We start from the raw sequence: 18,896 nt of genomic DNA on the forward strand, positions 1-18,896 counted from the left end.
CAGAAAAATACAAACATTTAGATTACAGAGATTAAACTTATCCAATGTTTTAATCATTATTTAACTTCCATTTCCCCTGTTGTACAATTTAGTGTTTAAAACTCTGTTACTATTATCATTGTGTCATTTTATGTTTGCTGGTTTCTTTATCACTGCAGGTGACCTGTAGTAAATTTGGCTTGGTTTCAGAAAAATTGCTGTAAAAATCTACAAAATACAGAAATTCCATCTTAAATCAGCAATGAAAAACATAAAATTTAAGATAAACTAAAAGTTTTTTTTTTTTTTTAAATTACAGTATTTTGGACGTATGTTACTAATGTGTCTTCCATGTACTCTGATCACTATTATGTTTTGTTTTTCTTCTCTGCACTGTGAATTTCCAGGATTCTGCTTTGCTCATCTACAATCTTAAGCAGCTTTCTAATTTTCTTATCAATATTCCTTGTTTCCTCCCCTCCTGTCATGATTTTAGAGTTTTTTCTGCCCTCTGTTTCAGTTCGGACACAAGGCAGAGACAGGACCCAGTGGCACCTGTAACTAGCGCGGGTGCCACTGATTGGCCGTGAGGCAACTGTTGTTGTGATTTGGCACCATATAAATAAAATCAAATTTAAATGAATGTAATTTAACTGCCAGACAAAAAAGAGAAAAGGCAACAAAGCACTGAATGGACACTAAAAGCTGTCCTAATTGGTTATTAGTGAAAGAACAAAAAAGCCCTCCCACCAGCACAGTATTTAGACTGTCTGCTAATGGAAACAGTTTTTTATCTTAGATAACAAAGAAATCTTAGTAAATCGAGAGATAATTGAGGTAAATTAAAGGTACTACTACAGAGTAACTAAAAGTGAAATCAGTCACTTGAGTATTATTGTATTAGTATTTCTAAAGTGCTAGTGACAACTAAGTGTTCATGGATGGTGTGTGCAGATATTACCTTTATTGTAGAACTCAGTAAAGAATAAAAGAGGTTCTTTGCCTGACCCCAGATGTTTGAGTGGTCAGAAAGCTGGGAACTGAACACTGGAATGTAGGATACTGGATGGATAAAGAACCCTTCAGAGTGCCAGGATAGAAAGTTATATAGTGGACACCTGGAGAGACCATATAAAAAAAACATATAAAAAGTTGCATAACGCTTTTGAGCCTCTGATTTATTCACATTGAGCTATTGGGAGAGTACCTAGATAGTGTTATATTATATTATATTGGATATATTACTGAGGTAATGTTAAGGCTGAATGGATGAAAATAACCATGACATACTGGGTTTGTGTGCCAGGATGAAGGAACAGGGGTCACAAGCATCAAGGACGGTAATATCACAATGTTCCTTCTGAAGGAAAGTTATTATGTCTGTCTCTCCCAGCAGCCTCTCATACTGGAAGGATAAGATAAGATAACCTTTATTAGTCCCACACGTGGGAAATTTGTTTTGTCACAGCAGGAAGTGGACAGTGCAAAAGTTATGAAGCAAAAATTAGAATAAAATAAAATAAGAATAAATACAGTACACAACTGTACAGAATAGAATAAAATAAAATACTATATACAGTAGAATAAAATAGAATAAAATATACAATGAGATAAAAATAGAGTACAAATGCTATATACAATTGAGTAAAAATACAACGATGCCAGAAAAGATTATTGCACATTAGTGTTATTGCACATTTGTGGATGTGTGTGTTTGATCAGTTAAAGTCTTTATTGTGGAGTCTGACAGCAGTGGGGAGGAAAGACCTGCGAAATCTCTCCGTCCCACACCGTGGGTGCCGCAGCCTGCCACTGAAGGAGCTGCTCAGTGCTGTCACAGTCTCATGCATGGGGTGGGAGATGTTGTCCAACAGGGATGACAGCTTAGCCACCATTCTCCTGTCACTCACCACCTCCACTGGGTCCAGAGGGCATCCTAGAACAGAGCTGGCCCTGCGGATCAGCCTGTTCAGTCTCTTCCTGTCCCCCGCAGAGATGTTGCCGCCAAGGACAGGTACCTCCTGAAGTTTGGGAGGTCATTAAAGTTATCCCTGAGACAAAGAGAGAGGAAGCTATAACAACTTTCTATTTTACAGTACCATTAATTCAAGAATGTCCAACAGAGACTAAATGGGTGCACATTTTTGTTTTTTTTAAGATCCCTGAAAGTTTATCAACAGTGTCTCCAGTCATTCTCGTATATGTAAACAAGTCGTCTAAAATTTGTGTGATACCTGCTCAGTAAAGTCTTGTTTGTCGTTTGGAAAAAACAGAGCTTTCACTGTTTTTATATCAACAGAAGGTTTACCTAATACTGTATGAACTTATATACAATATACTCTAATGCAATTTTTTTAAACAAAATTTGTGTGTACTCTGGTGGCACGCTAGTTAACCTTACAGCAAGAAGGTCCTGGGTTTAAATCCAGCCTGAAGCCATTCTGTATGGAGTTTGCATGTTCTCCGTGTCTCTGTGTAGGTACTCTGTCCTCATCTCACAGTCCAAAGACATGCATGGAGTCAGGTTAATTGGTCATTTTAAATTGTGTGAATATGTCTCTATGTGTTAGCTCTGTGACAGACTGGTGACCTATACAGGGTGTACCAAAACCCTTGCTCTGTGGCAGCTGGAATGCGCTTTAGCCTGAATTGGATGTGTGAAAGAAAATGGATGGATGGATGGATACTCCACTACTCACCAATCAGACAGAGTCAGTCACAGACAGCACTGGGACAGCCAGAAGCAAAAAAGTCCAAAATACATTACCCATGCTGTTTGTATTATGTGGTAACAAAATTATTCTCCTTCATTAGAAACAGATAATAAAAATCTTCCTGCTAAAACAATTCCTTATGGAAAAGTTCAATTTAATGAGCCAGGCAGCTTATTAAACTGAGTGATGATCAAGACAAATGGACAAATTTCCAAAAGATATCAGCAGAACAAAATGGATTATCACCATAAAACCAAGAAATGCCTCATGCTTGGCAAAATCATCCTTTTACAAAAAGAAGTCCTATCATTAGAACATAGTATTGGTATAATAACAGGTTTTCTTGCCTTTAGTAAGACAAATTGTCTAACAATCTACATTATTTGTTGAAATATCATTTATTCATACTTCTCTGTTTATGAAAAAAGTGGAAAGCTGCTACCATAACACATAAGTCCTGAATGAGCTATGATAGGGTTGTTGGTGCCACAGCAGTCAGTGACGGACAAGTCAGGCTTGACATCTGAATTATCCTGAACAATTAAAAAAAGCACCTCACTCATGAAAACTTCTGGAGTGTATCACAGGACAAAAAAGTTAGCAAGGTCAATCCCACCACCATATGTTACTGTTCCCATCTCAAATATGTAGTACAACACCAGTGTATGGATGCACATCTATCTATTTGAATTAACATAGCATTTTAAAAATTAAAGTAATAAGAACACTTCAAAAGCATCCACATGTGCATTTCCCAAGTTAGAGTTCTTCACGGTGCGGTCAGAATTATGTCTATCTTATCCTTTATGAAAGTGTTGAGCTGTTAGTCTCTCCTCCATGCTGACTGTCCAGTAACACTCGATGAATGTTCTGAAAGACAGTGAGAGAATACTCAGTGAGAATACTGTTGCACATTATGTTTAATATACAGTTGAGTTTACATACGGTCATCATCATTTTGGGCATTTAATGATTTCATTGACGTGTTCTTTTTCCAGAGTGGATGAAGTTTCTGCCAAGAAGAGTCGTCAAATATCCAGCCAGAATTATGTCAGAACCTTTTTGATGGTAATCAAAAGCATTTGGTCATTTGGTCAAGGTGCAACTTGCTAAGCGAAAGTTAGCCAAATATCGTGGAGATGTATGTGTATGCCTGTTTGCATATTTTTGACATTGTGTGATTAGAGAAAATAATAATTTTTTAAAAATCCAAATATTTGCACCACATACTTGTTTTTTTTAAGTAATTAAAGATGTATAGTGTGCAATCATTCCACCCTGGAAAAAGAACAATTCAAAGAAATCATCAAGAGCCCCAAATGACTGTGTTATTTATGCTCATGATGAGTGCCCGTAAACTGCTGACCACAACTGTAGATAAGTAGGCATGACTGATCAGTGTAGGAGAGGACAAATGTTATGCAATGTTGGACTCTCACTGAAGCCGTGGGTCAGAGTAAAAAACAAACCATATCAATACTGGTGAGTCAGTAAGTAGAAACTTACCACAAGCTGGTGGTGTGTACAACTCTCCATCAGCGACTGAACAGAAGGATGCTGAGAGAGAATGGAAAAAGGGACATGGTCCTCAGGATCATATCCCAGCTCTCTGAACACTTCCACCAGGTTCTGCAGGCCAGCAGATAGTAATAGTATTATCATTAGAGAAGAGCTTAGTGTTATGGTTAATATTTATGCTCATGGTCATGATTTGCTTTGTTAGCATTGCTCCTAATCCTATCCTTTGAAATGCATCTGTTCTTCATTTCTGTTATTACACACATACAACAACTGACAGTTTGTTATACTGGAGATTTTCTTCAGGGGTCCATCTTATTTTTACAGCACCTCAATCATAGTACCATTAAAAGACTAAACATAGTGCCTGAAAAGTAACAAGTGTGTGAATCTTGTAAGACCTACAAAAATTACAAAGCATTGCTGAGATAAGACTTCACCTATTTTTCTACATTTATTCATTTTCCAAATTAATCTAATCATTCATTTATTTTAGTTGTAATTTGTATTTATTAATTTTATTAAATGCTCAGTTTGAACTCTCATAGGCATCTATACCGCAGTGTGCTCCTTCTGACTCGGGCTGCTGGAGGGAACGTGGCTTTTGTCTTCCATCTTAGTGATTTTGTGGCAGATGACAGAAAGGAGAGCAGGGATCGACACTTCCTGCTCATCCACAAAAATGCTTGAGGCACTGAGAGCCCCTTCTTCCTTGTAGTCAAGTTCAGAGGAGGTGAGGTCTGCATTCTCTTCTATGATGGGCATAGACTGAATACACAACCCACAATTATAATGTGAAATGCATTGCAGCGATTTTGCATGATACTTTTCCTTTTACATACTCACTTTGACAAGATGGCTCAGTGAGGAATGCGTGAGCTTTTGACCAAGGATCACGCTAAGTGCTCGGATGAAGCCCTGTGTGGGGTTGGGGTCTGCAGCAAAGTACTTCAGCATGGACACATAATCCAATCGAGAGGGAGAGAAGGAGTGGTCTGCAAACATGTGGAAAAAGAACTGAGGAAAGAAAAAAGACCACATTTTACACTTAATTCATTTATTATCTGCAGCTCATTTAACCAGAAAAAAGAAGATGGAGAATTAAAACATGATCACAATGACTGGACCCACTCCCTTTTGTGTTGTAGGTTAATGATTTTTACAATATGGAAATGAACAAAATGGCATTTTTTGTACTGTAACATTTCAAAAGCTGGAAAATGCTCTATAGCACCTTTGATGTTTTTACACTTTCTTGTGTTTTTTTTCCATTTATGTTGCTTGTGCACTACGCCCATCTAAATTTACCACTGTGGTGGTGAAGTAACCCAAGCTTTTAGGCTTGACAGGAAGTCACCTTGCGAAGGTTGGCCAGACGCTCATAAGGTACAGGCTCAGAGGGGTCCTCAGGAACAGTCTGGACACTTTCAGTGGAGAACCACAACTCTGTCTGATGACAAAGGAGGCAAGAAAAGCTACTTAATCACTTCCTTTTAGGGAGGTAAGTATTTCATTTTATACTCTACCAAATATATAATACAGTCTAAATGTGATATTATAACTCAAACCAAGGCCTGATCACGGAACAAGAAGGGTCATACAAAGTGTGAGGGTATAGCTTTATCTAGAGTAGATTGATTTAATGTGATTTTTTAAAAATCTGTTAAAATGTTACAGTTAACAAAGCAACAAATGGACTTACTTTCAGGTAGTTCTCCTCATTTATATAGCCTGTGTCACCAGTATCTGCTGCCTTGAACTGTTGTAGCACATCCAGCAGCTGACTTAACAAAGGAAATGGCCAAGGAAGAGCAGCACTGAGCAGAAACCGACGCCAGTCTACCAGCTCATAGCTGTCCGTCAATGAAGACACAATCTCCATCAACTGGGAACAGAACAGACAATAACACTGTCTACAAAATCTGCATAATATGACAGAACAACATGAGGCAGAAATGTTTTGCAGTCTTTAAACCACACTGTCATATATTATTACTCAACTCTAAAAGTTTCTGTACCTGTGATTCACTTTTGTCCATCCAGGGCTCAGGCAAGGTGTCTCTGCCCATGTTAGTAGTGATGATATCTTTGAGCAAACTGAAGAACCCAGATGTAGACATGAAGCCTTAAAGTCAGCAAGAAGGAGAAGTAAATAATGGATTAACTGACAGACATTACTGTAGAATTAATTGCTCCAAACCAGAGCTTTTCTCTCCAATTTGCACCTGATGGAGAAATGCTGTATAGATGCTGGTACAGTAACTCTAGCTGAGCTATGGTTGGGGTGGACCTCATGGGTTTCTCCAAAGGAGGTGGACGGGGAGGGGGAAGTGGGCTAGCAATCACACGGCAGTCTCCATTCAGATAAAAGTCAGAACACTCCTGATTAAGAGAATATGGAAAATGATGGAAATGTCAGATTCTTCTGGAATAATTTATTAAAATGTGATATATATGATATATATACAGGGAGTGCAGAATTATTAGGCAAGTTGTATTTTTGAGGAATAATTTTATTATTGAACAACAACCATGTTCTCAATGAACCCAAAAACTCATTAATATCAAAGCTGAATGTTTTTGGAAGTAGTTTTAGTTTGTTTTTAGTTTTAGCTATTTTAGGGGATATCTGTGTGTGCAGGTGACTATTACTGTGCATAATTATTAGGCAACTTAACAAAAACAAATGTATACCCATTTCAATTATTTATTTTACCAGTGAAACCAATATAACATCTCCACATTCACAAATATACATTTCTGACATTCAAAAACAAAACAAAAACAGATCAGCGACCAATATAGCCACCTTTCTTTGCAAGGACACTCAAAAGCCTGCCATCCATGGATTCTGTCAGTGTTTTGATCTGTTCACCATCAACATTGCGTGCAGCAGCAACCACAGCCTCCCAGACACTGTTCAGAGCATTGTCCTGCATGAAAATCATGTTTTTCTTGAAGGATGCAGACTTCTTCCTGTACCACTGCTTCAAGAAGGTGTCTTCCAGAAACTGGCAGTAGGGACTGGGAGTTGAGCTTGACTCCATCCTCAACCCAAAAGGCCCCACAAGCTCATCTTTGATGATACCAGCCCAAACCAGTACTCCACCTCCACCTTGCTGGCGTCTGAGTCGGACTGGAGCTCTCTGCCCTTTACCAATCCAGCCACGGGCCCATCAAGACTCACTCTCATTTCATCAGTCCATAAAACCTTAGAAAAATCAGTCTTGAGATATTTCTTGGCCCAGTCTTGACGTTTCAGCTTGTGTGTCTTGTTCAGTGGTGGTCGTCTTTCAGCCTTTCTTACCTTGGCCATGTCTCTGAGTATTGCACACCTTGTGCTTTTGGGCACTCCAGTGATGTTGCAGCTCTGAAATATGGCCAAACTGGTGGCAAGTGGCATCTTGGCAGCTGCACGCTTGACTTTTCTCAGTTCATGGGCAGTTATTTTGCGCCTTGGTTTTCCACACGCTTCTTGCGACCCTGTTGACTATTTTGAATGAAACGCTTGATTGTTCGATGATCACGCTTCAGAAGCTTTGCAATTTTAAGACTGCTGCATCCCTCTGCAAGATATCTCACTATTTTTTACTTTTCTGAGCCTGTCAAGTCCTTCTTTTGACCCATTTTGCCAAAGGAAAGGAAGTTGCCTAATAATTATGCACACCTGATATAGGGTGTTGATGTCATTAGACCACACCCCTTCTCATTACAGAGATGCACATCACCTAATATGCTTAATTGGTAGTGGGCTTTCGAGCCTATACAGCTTGGAGTAAGACAACATGCATGAAGAGGATGATGTGGACAAAATACTCATTTGCCTAATAATTCTGCACTCCTGTATGTGTATATATATATATATATATATATATATATATATATATATATATATATATATATATATATATATATATATATATATATATATATATATATAATACATATATATATATATATACATACATACATATACATAAAAGAAGTCATTACATACCAACACCAGCTCATTCTTCAACTTAGCACCAGTCTCTATGTGGTGGTGAACCACTTCTGTTAATTGGTCAATGCTAAAGAAAAGAAGAAAGACTCATAAAATATGAAGAATTTCTTTTATGCCATTTATGACAGAAAATCTCTCCAATTCAAAAATAGTGTATAAAAAGTTGACCATTAGTAAAACATTTATCTTAGTGGCAAAAGCACCTATTGACATATATGTATAGCATTATGGTAACAATGACATACTAACATCATTTGTCACACAATAAATAAAAATTACACTAAGGGACAAAAGTGTGGTGATAACCTTTGCAATTTGTAGGGCTTAGGTAATCCAATTACAGATTACGAGATCTGAACACTGTTTCAAGCTGACGCTCACACTGTACCATACCTCTTCATTTCTGCAAGATAACGTTCGTGTAGCCACTTCTCCATGTTGCCAAAAATCTCTTCTGCTGTGCTTTGCAGGGACTGTACCATCACCAGACCATGAGCTTTCACCAGTGCAATGCGGGCCTTTACCGCATCCTCTAGAAAGCGGGCACATGCACATAAACAGAGGGACACAATGACCATATATACATCAATACATCTGCATATATGTGCACATCTCAAAATACATACATAGATGGATATGAGAGACAGAGAGAGAAACCACTGCCTCTGTTAATGTGTGTGTGTATACCTTCATGAGTTACAGCAGCTGAATATTCTCCGTGTAATTTTTCTCTAACTTTAGGATTATAAGGCTTCTCTGAGTTTCTCTCCTCGGCTGTTGCCTGGCTGGGTGTCTGTGGTGGGGATGACTGATCTGGAGCAACAAAATGAACAATGAGAGAAAAAAACTTAGTGTGTATTTTGTGGGCACCTCTATGACTTTATTAATGATCTACATGAGACATGCCTTTTTTGGATGACTGCTTTTGTTTGTTGTTTTTATTTTCACTTGTGGAGGCCTTCTCCTTTTCTTTCTCTGGTAGTTTCTCGTCCTGCTCTTTTGTCTCCGACCTGTCTGTTTCTCCTGACACCTATAGAAATATATAACCCATTCCATTCAGAAATCAAGTATATACTTCCATAAAAATACCTCCATGAACTTCTTTTAGAAATATACATAGACCATTACCAGATTGCTGATAGCTGTGAGTGCTTCCTCATAGCCAGATATCAGTTTTTCGTGTGGTGGCTATTATTACAAAAAATGAAAAACGGTCAATAACATCAACAATTTTATGTAAGTTAAGTACAAATTCACAAACCGCATCTAAAATCCATTAACATTAGCAAAATGTGTCTATGTGGGTGTGTGTGTGGGTGTGTGCGCTGAAAAATAAAGGGCACTTAAAGAGAAACAGGAAATCTGACTTGAACAGGTTCTGGCTGATCTTGGCCTTTTGTCTTGGAGACCCTTCCAGAGGCGTCAGGATGTCTGGTGAGTGGAGTACTAAAGAAAAAAACAAAAAAAAACAAAATAAAAAAACAAAACAGGGAAGTGTTTCTATGAGTGAACAACAAACAATAAAAACTAGTGCAAGTGTGCTTCTCCCTTACAAATGTAACTTCTTCTTGTCCTCTCCTTCATCCAGATTGCACAAACTTGATCCTGGTGGTTCACTCCTGATGAAACAAAAACTTTCTGTACTCATTATGTGTAAATATTTAGCATTCTATCATTTCACTATCTTGTATTAATATGTCTGAGTGGCTAATAATAATATCCTTCTTGCCTCTCATCCTGATCCTTATTTTCTGTATTTTCCATTAAAGGAATATAAAAAAAATTTGAGAGTGGTTTGGGAAGCATCTGTTCACACATGCTTAAATAGTAGACCCTGAGAATACAGAGCGTCTCCTGGAAGCGGTTCAACTCCACCTACACAACATTAACAATCAAAGATTATGGTGATATTTAAGAGACATTTTTATGTAAGAGACATAGGGTACAGATTTAAAATAGCCAAAACAAAAACTACAGTGTTACCTGCGTAAGTATAGAGTGGTGGTTGACGAGAACAACAATGTGCTCTTCCAACCAACCATCACTCATGAGAGAAGCCCTCTCTTGCTCATCCTGCTCCTTACGCTTGTCAGTAATGTCCCACAAACGTTCACGTAGCTCCTGTATGCCCGCAAATCATTGAATCTTAAATATATGTTTTTTATTTTAAGTTTATTTCATTCGTTTTTAATACAAATTTCATGATTTTAGGAATATTTGTTTTGTATTGTAAAGTCTTCTTACATCCAATCTCAGATGTAGCTCTTCTTTGGTATCCTCATCTTCTCTCATATCATCGGGGATGCTGTTGAAGTTCTTCTGCCATTGAGACACTAACTCCTGCTTTAAGTCTGGGCGCCCCAAATAATGTTTGTAATGCTTTCTACAGACACCAAAAACCAAAAAATGCACATTAATAAATTAATATAGCACCAGTTTTCATAAATGATTGTTTTCAATGAAAATGCATCTTTTATTCGTAAAACATTTCTGACCTATAGGTATAAACAAAGGCTTGGCAGAATACCTGATATTAAACAGATGATGGTTGATAACAGAGCGTTGTGAGCGCAGCTCTTGCATCACCGTCTTTACCCCGTCTACATAAGAATTGCACAATGTGTCCCAGTATGAGCACAGGTACTCTGGGATCTCCTAGACAGGATCAAATGGAAGTATGAGAGGACAGAGTAAAAAAAGACAAAACCAAACAAAATACTCTTTAATGCAGCAGAAGATATATAGCAAAGAATTTCATTTAATAAATCTCATTAACTCTGAAACTGTGCTTGGACTAAATTGTGTAATAAAGTCTCCCTATGGTTACCTCCAATGAGTCATATCCGCTAACTAACAAAATCTTTCAGGGAAGACAAAGTTATACAGGGTCGTATCATACCGGAGGAAGTGGTTCATTCACATAGAGCTGGACGGATGATCGGGGGCAGAAAGACTTAGACTTAGGTGAGTTTTTGGGGGCTCCTTGACAGCTAACACTGCACACTGAGGATACTGATGCACTCCTACTGGGCCCTTTTGAAAAAGCAAGAAAAAATACGTAAATATTCACAAATTTGTGCCAAACCACCCTAAAATACTTATTTGTCAAAAATATCAAATGGCCTAAAACAGGTCAGTGAAAAGACACACACAATTGTTTAAATTAGCAGAATACTGAGCAAGTCACCTCTGAGACCTTGGACCTTTTCCTCTTTAAGGCTGGAGCAGGACTCTGTGGGCTCAACAGTTTCTTCAGTGAGAGCTGTAGGCTGGTCTACACCTGAAGGTGTACTTGAAGAGGACAGCTTGGGAGCTTTTGCACTGTCTAGTACAGCATCTTTAACAGGAGGACCGGAAAAAGCTGATAAGAGAATATGTCATAATTTTGAAAGCAAACGCTATGAATAAGTGATCTACAACACTTTGTTTACCATATAAATAAAAGTACTGTAGCTAATCCTGGAAACACAGGCAAGGATGATGACAATCCAAGTTCACTAAAATGAGCTGAATTACAAAATACCAACCACTCACCTCCCTGTGTTTTCAACATAGCTTGGTGCAGGATAGACTCCACCCTACTGTAAAGCTCCTGAACGTCTACATCTGCATCAACACGGACCAAAATGTTTTGCTTTTCACCAAACCATTTCTCCAGTTTTGGCCAGGTATCCTGAAAAGCTGTTATCCTGAAGGGAAGAAATGATGCTGGATATTAACAGACACAGAACAAAGGTTTTTCCTTCAAATTAAGCTTCCTGTTTTCTTCTTTTGTACCTGTGTCCAATCTGTGCCAGATACACATTCTTGTCTGCAGACTGGGAGGTTCTAGCAGCATCATCCAGATCTGCACAACATAAACATTACACTAAGATTTAACTTGTTTAATGTAAACACAGCCTAACAGTTAATATTTAGGTTCATGTTGATACACATTATTAAGCTCCTAAGAGTTATCAAACCCATTTTAGTGTATCCACGACTGACTGCATGCTCATCAGGAATATCCAGGAGCAAAACCAGGTCCAGCACAGGTGCAGGGGGTGGTGGAGGTTTTGGTGGATTGGGATCTTTAGCAAGGTTCTTCCTGCTATTTACAACTTCCTTTTCTAAGGATACAGCTCCACCAAGGGCTTCCTCTAGAAGATGTGCCTGAGCAATGTCAAATGGGAATCCATCCAAAATCCAACCTGACTGAGATGGAAGCTGACTAATGCAAACACAATAATTATTTCACTATGTAGAGCATGATTTGTTGTTCATTTTGTATATGAATGGCCTCAACATTTCTCACCTGATCGCCTCTACTATAATGTCCACTAACAGCTCATTATGGATAGTGTTCCCTTTCCTCAGCTCTTTTTCCACAGCAGCTCCTTGTATGGCTCGCTTCGAAAGCTGGAAAAGTAAGAAAAGCTTTTACCCAAATTCCAAATCATTAGATTCTCCAAATACATATTTATATTTTTTAACAACAAAGATCAAAAACAATTTCCCTCAGACAGATTGGTGTTGTAAAATGGATACAGGCTGTTATGTAGTGTAAGTAAATAGAAAAATGATAAGTAAATACAAAGATGATAAGCACAACACATACATACACAAACAGCACTTACTGTTGCATTACCGGCTCTATTTTCTTCTTGGTTTTTAAGATCTGGAAAAAGATGAAAAAAGAAGTGATGATAACAGCTTTGTATACTAAGGAAAGAAACACACCATAATGTATAATACAAAACCGAGTAGAATAAAATCATTAGACCTTCATTAACCCACCAGATTTCACTGATGTGTTTGCGAGAGGTTGCTCATTGTCTTCCTCACTCTGCTGCGCTGTGCTCTGTTAATTTTGCCCAAAATAATTGTTTGAAATGACAGCAGAAATAACTGAAATGTTTGCCCTGAAAAATCTTTTAAAGTCTATTTATAATAAGAATGGATGCTAGTACAGTTACAGTACTCATTTTATTGTCTCTAACTAACCTTCTCTTCATTCTTGTGAGCATTCAGTGCCTCTTCAATCAAAGTATCAGTCGATAAGACGTAGATGCCATGTGCTGAAGCAGAAACAATACATACAGTGACAACTAACCATGCAATTTTCTCCAATATCCATTTATAATACAAGTATAATATAAGAAAAGATTTAAGTGGAGATTAACTTTGTGTTTGTGTATGCAGTAAATATCTGTTCTTATATCATGCCTTCAGCAATCTTGGACAGGCAGGTGGTCTTGCCAGAGCAAAACTTTCCAAGGACGCAGGCCTTAAGGATAAAGTCTGGAAATAGAGATGATGATGGTTCCATGATGGGTTGATCAACAACGTTCCTCAGACGTTGGACAATGTACCCAAGAATATCATTGTTGGTCACAGGTAATTTCACTTCCTCAGCTTCCTCTGGCAATCCCCACTCACCCACCATATTCTGACAAACGTATGTCAAAGACAAAGAGGACCTTAGGCATTAAGATAGCATCAGGTACTTGAATTTAGATACACACTTCTTCATTGTCAAAAATATAGCTCAATCGCCATACCACTTTTTATTCTAAATAAAGTTACCTTGTCAACAAAGGTTAGCTATATGTAAGGGAAGGCAAATGTGCATTCAAAATATTTTTGAAACACTGCATTCATGTTTCAAACTCACAGTGTATTCATCATAGTCCTGGTTGTTGAGTATCTCCTGCTTCTGAAGCTCTACAGGGTCTAGTGGTTCACGGAACCCAAACCCTGGCTGGTGGTCCTTTATTGGCTCGTAAAGTGGAAGACCACTGAACAGCAATTCCTTCCACTCTCTCATCAGCTTCTCTGGAATCCGACTGGACATCATAGCAGAAAATGACAGGAGGCAAAGCTTGAATTCTGAGGTTGGATATGGACTATAAATCTGAACAATGTCCAGTCTCTTAATTCAACCGTAATACGTTTCTTAATGTTGTCTAAATGTATTCATTTAGTCAATCAATGTTTAATGAGGTGGAAAATGCTGTAAATAAACTCTACAGGAATGCTTAATCTGGTCAGGAGTAGGAGGGCTGACACAGTGGACATGGGACATGTAAAACCTAGTATAACATACATACAGCATTGCAGATAGACGGATAGATCAAGACAGCAAATATGAGGCATGATGAGCATGAGAAAAGACAGTCTGGATATTTACATGGCCCAATTTTATTTGACCACTGGTCAGTTGTACAACGACAGTTTCCAATATTGGTAGTTTTTCACAGGTTTGAACTCACATCAGCATTTGTACCACACTGTGCAGTGCTTTAGCATTAACATTAAAAACATCTTCAAAATTTCAGTCAGATTTCAGTTTGTCAGTACTTTCCTAAAATACTTTCTATATTGTTTTTGAGTAAAAAGAAACTAAAATAAAGGATAGAAAAAAATCTATATTTTAAAAAGTGCCCAAATTATTTCAGTTACTTTCTAAGAAAAAAAAATCTGTAAATTATTTTTGAGTTTGAAATGTGTTCTAATTTAAACAAATTAAATCTGTATATAGAGCAGAGCATGTGCTCTTTTCACCCTTAGTCCAATTATTCACATCATGAAGTTGCCAATGTAAAAATATTTCTGCAACTTATTAGTGGTACACTCTGAAAACATACATTTTATAACACATTTTTGAATTTTCACACATTTATCAAATGACCAAGAGGTCCGTTTTGAAACCAAACACCATCTGCTGCATTTATACTTCATCTTTACAAAGCAACTATGATACGTACTTTCCATTGAGTAGGCGATATTCTCCAAGCTTTGTGGCCAAGTCCATTATCTGCTCCAAAATGCCCCTGCAGTTCTCAAAATGCTTCTTATATTTCCTTTGAGCTCTCTCAGCAGCAATCCTGTTACAGAATTCAAGCTCCTTTTTGATCTCTTCTGCACGATCCAACTTAGCCTGCTGAGCCAGAGCCTATATGAGGCCCCAGTCAGAAAGAGGGAATCAGTGGAGAAGGCATAAAGGTTCCTGCTAATCACCAGTGTTTTAATTTAAGAAATTAGGGAAGATGCTAAATATTACATTTTATCAATTACTGCATAAAACTTAGTACTAAGTTTTATTCACAAATAGTTCTGAAGACAAAGACAAAAAATAACAGAAAGGAGAATTTTATCACTACTACTGCCTAGTTTACAAAAAGGCACAAAAAGACCCTATAAGACATTCTGTGTACATTTAATTATATGCTTTTCTACATTTCTTCTGTAAATAACAGCTGAATTTGAGAAATGTTTTCACAAAATTCTCCTCTGATGTTCCCTGAGAAATTAAATTAGTGATAAAACCAGCACAAAATGGTGACACCATACAAAACATTTGACATTTAATTAAGTGACTCTCTATGTCCGTGCCACTGTCATCAAATCCCATAAAAACTATTAAAAGTAGTTAGCATTGTTGTGTATTCATGTATTCAAAGCCTGGTTTAGTTTATTCGTCTGTGCCACAGTGCTCCACCCTCATACTGTTTCATCATATTTGCTTTGTATCTTTTATTGGGATTTGTTGACAATTAAACTTATAATGTTATAAAGTGATAACAGTTAACCTGTAAATCTATACCACTGCCAATAATTATACGCGATTAAAAAAAAGCTATATTTTCACACTGAAACCACAGTGAATCATGAACATCACTAATTTGTTTTCCACTAAATCTGTCATCTGTAGTGTATCTGTGACCACTGAATGGACATGATTCATACACTTAGTATGTCCTTTATCTATACCTCTCAAGTCCATCTGTTTCTCTTCAAGATAACAAATTCTGTTGATACAATACAACCTGTGTAAATCTGGCCTCTTATTTTTATCCCTACTAGACAATTAATACTATTACTGACCAAGCCTAATACAAAACAACAGCAGTGAGACATCCGTCCTCATATATCATCCTATCTCACCGCCTCCCTGTCCAGAGCTTCCTGGAAGTCTCTCTCTCTCCGCTGCTGGTACTGCTGTTCTCTGAACAGGCGGTTCTCTCGGATGACCTCCTTCTGCATACGTATCTGAATTAGCTGGGTTGCCAAACGCTGCTCCTGCTGAGTCTGACGTGTCAGTCGCTTCACCAGTTGCTCCTCTCGTCGTGCCTCCTGAAGGGTGGGGAAAAGGAGGCTGATTAGCTGATTTTGGGGTTAAAATGACAAATGAGAGTCAAATAACAGACTATTTGAGGTCAAAGAAAATAGGAGGGATGGAAAAACATTTGAGAACCACTGGATTTTTTAAATATATTTAACAAAGGCTATTAATATTTCTCAGTGAGATGTTTCACCTCCTGAGCTTCATGGGCCTTGAGCTGCTCCACCAGGAATCTGTCTTGTCTTTTCTCTCTCTCCTTGCAAGCTATAGCATTTTCCTCCAGCCTCTTTCGGATTTCTTGTATGTATCTGTTGCTGGACTGTAACATCACCTTATTTCCACGTCCAAGCAAATCACGGCCCTGACTGTTGCTACCAAGGGAAAACTCTACGGGGGACTGACCACTAAAAATAGAAAGAAAAAATAACATATGTAAGAAGTTATATGGTAGCAAAGATTTAAGACTGGAACAAATGTCCATTAAAACAGACATTTAAAAATATGCTTAGTTCATAAATAAAATACTTTCCTATTCTCTTACCTTGATGATAACCCAGCAGTAATTACCTTCTTCCTGTTTGTCTCAAACTGGGCTATTTCAGTCTGGACTATCTATGTGAACAAAACACAATAACACCCAAGAGACAACAGACCAAAAATGAAATTTCCTCTATGGGTTAGGAAATTATTACAGCATTTTTAGCTCTATCACACCTGTGCTTGCCGTTCTTTGCGCTTCTGCTGCTGCTGTCTCTTCTTTAGGCTGAGCTGTGAAATGTATGGAGGTGGCTTAGGCACCTGCATATAAGTGGTCTGGTTAAAAGTCATGCCTTTGTGCTTCTGATGAAATGCCTGCAACTGCAACATACACAGTTCAGAGTGGTAAGTATCTCAAACTTTTCTTTATTGCAATAGCATAATATAAGATAATGTACAAAAGGAAAATACTGTGTGCCATCTGAGAATGAGAAAGAATTTGGAAAGGATTTAATTATAGACCAATTTAAGTAAGCTAATATTGTATTTAATCTTCGATGTCTTCCAGCACCTTGTCAATATTCTTCAGTCTTTTCTCATCCTGGGCTTTGACTTGTCTCTTCTGCTCGATCGGAGGGGTCACCACAAACTGCTGGAATTTCTCCTCATAGTGCTGAGAAATTTTCTGAAGTTTCAATTCTGTATCACGTCTCACCACCTGACGCAGTCGCTGTATGAAAGGAAAAAACGCTTGAAAATACACGTCAGAGCCCAAATCATCATTTTATTTTTCATTATTCGTAAAAAGCAATACATTTTTAAAATCTAAATATGTTTCTTACCTATCAAAACAAGCATGCTTCAAAAGAAAAAAGCCTCTAATAACCACATACACACACTAAACAAACAGCCCTCTTACGTCAGAGTAGATCTGATGCTCCTTTTTGTGCAGGCTTGCACATCCTGCTGGCTGCATAATTTCCATCATTGTCCCACTAATTTCTGCTTTCCTGTTCTTCTCAAGTGAGACATAGAGTTGGTATAGGAGGCGTGTGGCAACTCCCTGCTTCTCCTGCATTAGGTCTTGGGCTGTGTTTATGTCGAAGGAGATCCCAAGTAATTGGAGAGTAGGCTCAAGGCGGGTAAAATTATTCAGTTTGGAGACGGAGGTGCTAAAACGAAAGGTGTGATTTACACTTATTATGAACACCCTAAATGAACTGCAGAATTAGGCACCTGTAGCTAAGAGACAGAGAAGAAGGGTGCAACTTACTCTTTCTTCATAAACATATTGAAATCGTTTTGCAGCTGATATTTATGCAAAACTTCCCCCATTAGGTAACCACTGGCGAAATCTTTGGCAATGGTCTTTGGCTCTGTGGAGATGAACATTTAGTCATTTACCCAAACAACGACTGGTATAATATATTTTGAACAGTCCAGAAAAATTATTGGCTTAATGAGTTAATGTGTTGATGAGTATTGTGTATTAACTTTGAAATAATAGCCCTTGCGTTCTTGACTTTATAAATGGACGTGCCCTTTGTCTTTTTAGCGTCCAGGAGCTAATAACAACATCTATACCGAACTTTAGCTTCATTAAGCTAGCAGCTAGTTCGTTGGACAAACTTACCTACAGCCTTTGACAGCTGGACCTCCTGGTTCAGCCACCGGCACAATATATCCGACATCGTACTTTTTCAGCTCTTACATTTATACTCAGACAACACATAACCTAACGCTACTAAGAGTATGACATTTTAGCTCCTGGATAACGTCAGAAAAAACAGCGGAGCATATCCCACTGGTACACCGTTGCCATGGCGCCCTATCAACATTACCGGTGGCCTTAAAAGAAGGCTTGAGTATAGCTTACCCTGGATCAGTTTTTATTTCACAAACAAGTGTAATTAAAAACTAGAATTAATAACTACTAACCGATCCAGAACCTGTGCTACTTAATACTAAAGGGACAGAAGTATTTTTAGCTACACAACCATCATTAGAGGAAAATAATAACTTGTAATGGGGACTTAATAGTAGCACACTGGGCACGTTGATTTTGGTTAAACTGTTTATTTAAAAAAACAATATGGAAAAA

General features: G+C 37.9%; 1 protein-coding gene across 3 annotated transcripts; it reads right to left on the reverse strand.

Moving 5' to 3' along the window:
- Positions 1 to 1,985: 1,985 nt before the first annotated feature.
- On the reverse strand, positions 1,986 to 18,607 carry spef2 (sperm flagellar 2). 3 transcript variants are annotated; one of them, XM_039620300.1, is made up of 39 exons: positions 18,429 to 18,607; positions 18,069 to 18,171; positions 17,715 to 17,967; positions 17,367 to 17,525; positions 17,033 to 17,176; positions 16,860 to 16,930; positions 16,512 to 16,722; positions 16,141 to 16,329; positions 14,961 to 15,148; positions 13,868 to 14,039; positions 13,420 to 13,642; positions 13,198 to 13,271; positions 12,991 to 13,054; positions 12,831 to 12,871; positions 12,509 to 12,612; positions 12,177 to 12,424; positions 11,992 to 12,061; positions 11,749 to 11,903; positions 11,402 to 11,551; positions 11,114 to 11,247; positions 10,742 to 10,869; positions 10,459 to 10,597; positions 10,198 to 10,335; positions 9,944 to 10,089; positions 9,768 to 9,833; positions 9,582 to 9,660; positions 9,343 to 9,402; positions 9,121 to 9,244; positions 8,902 to 9,027; positions 8,608 to 8,746; positions 8,209 to 8,281; positions 6,437 to 6,593; positions 6,230 to 6,336; positions 5,914 to 6,096; positions 5,569 to 5,661; positions 5,058 to 5,228; positions 4,770 to 4,979; positions 4,200 to 4,322; positions 1,986 to 3,563 (listed from the first exon to the last, which is right to left on the reverse strand). In XM_039620300.1, exons 1-39 carry the CDS (start codon positions 18,484 to 18,486, stop codon positions 3,498 to 3,500), a joined length of 5,139 nt encoding a protein of 1,712 aa, XP_039476234.1. In that variant the 5' UTR covers positions 18,487 to 18,607; the 3' UTR covers positions 1,986 to 3,497. The 3 variants fall into 3 exon arrangements, 2 of the variants coding, with proteins under 2 accessions (XP_039476234.1, XP_031606024.1); XM_031750164.2 differs by having other exon boundaries at positions 11,402 to 11,575; XR_005614997.1 differs by lacking the exons at positions 1,986 to 3,563; positions 4,200 to 4,322 and having other exon boundaries at positions 4,844 to 4,979; positions 5,058 to 5,206; positions 11,402 to 11,575.
- Positions 18,608 to 18,896: the final 289 nt, after the last annotated feature.

This window comes from Oreochromis aureus, linkage group 12 (genome assembly GCF_013358895.1).
Source record: "Oreochromis aureus strain Israel breed Guangdong linkage group 12, ZZ_aureus, whole genome shotgun sequence".
NCBI lineage: Eukaryota > Metazoa > Chordata > Actinopteri > Cichliformes > Cichlidae > Oreochromis > Oreochromis aureus.

What these genes read in the sequence shown, in the direction of transcription:
- spef2 (XM_031750164.2), bottom strand. Translation starts at nt 18,486, where the DNA reads ATGTCGGATATATTGTGCCGGTGGCTGAACCAGGAGGTCCAGCTGTCA. An exon ending in AGGACTATGATGAATACACT is followed by an intron (nt 13,643 to 13,867) that starts GTGAGTTTGAAA and finishes TACGTTTGTCAG; the next exon opens with AATATGGTGGGTGAGTGGGG. An exon ending in TGAAGAATGAGCTGGTGTTG is followed by an intron (nt 6,594 to 8,208) that starts GTATGTAATGAC and finishes TCTCTTAATCAG; the next exon opens with GAGTGTTCTGACTTTTATCT.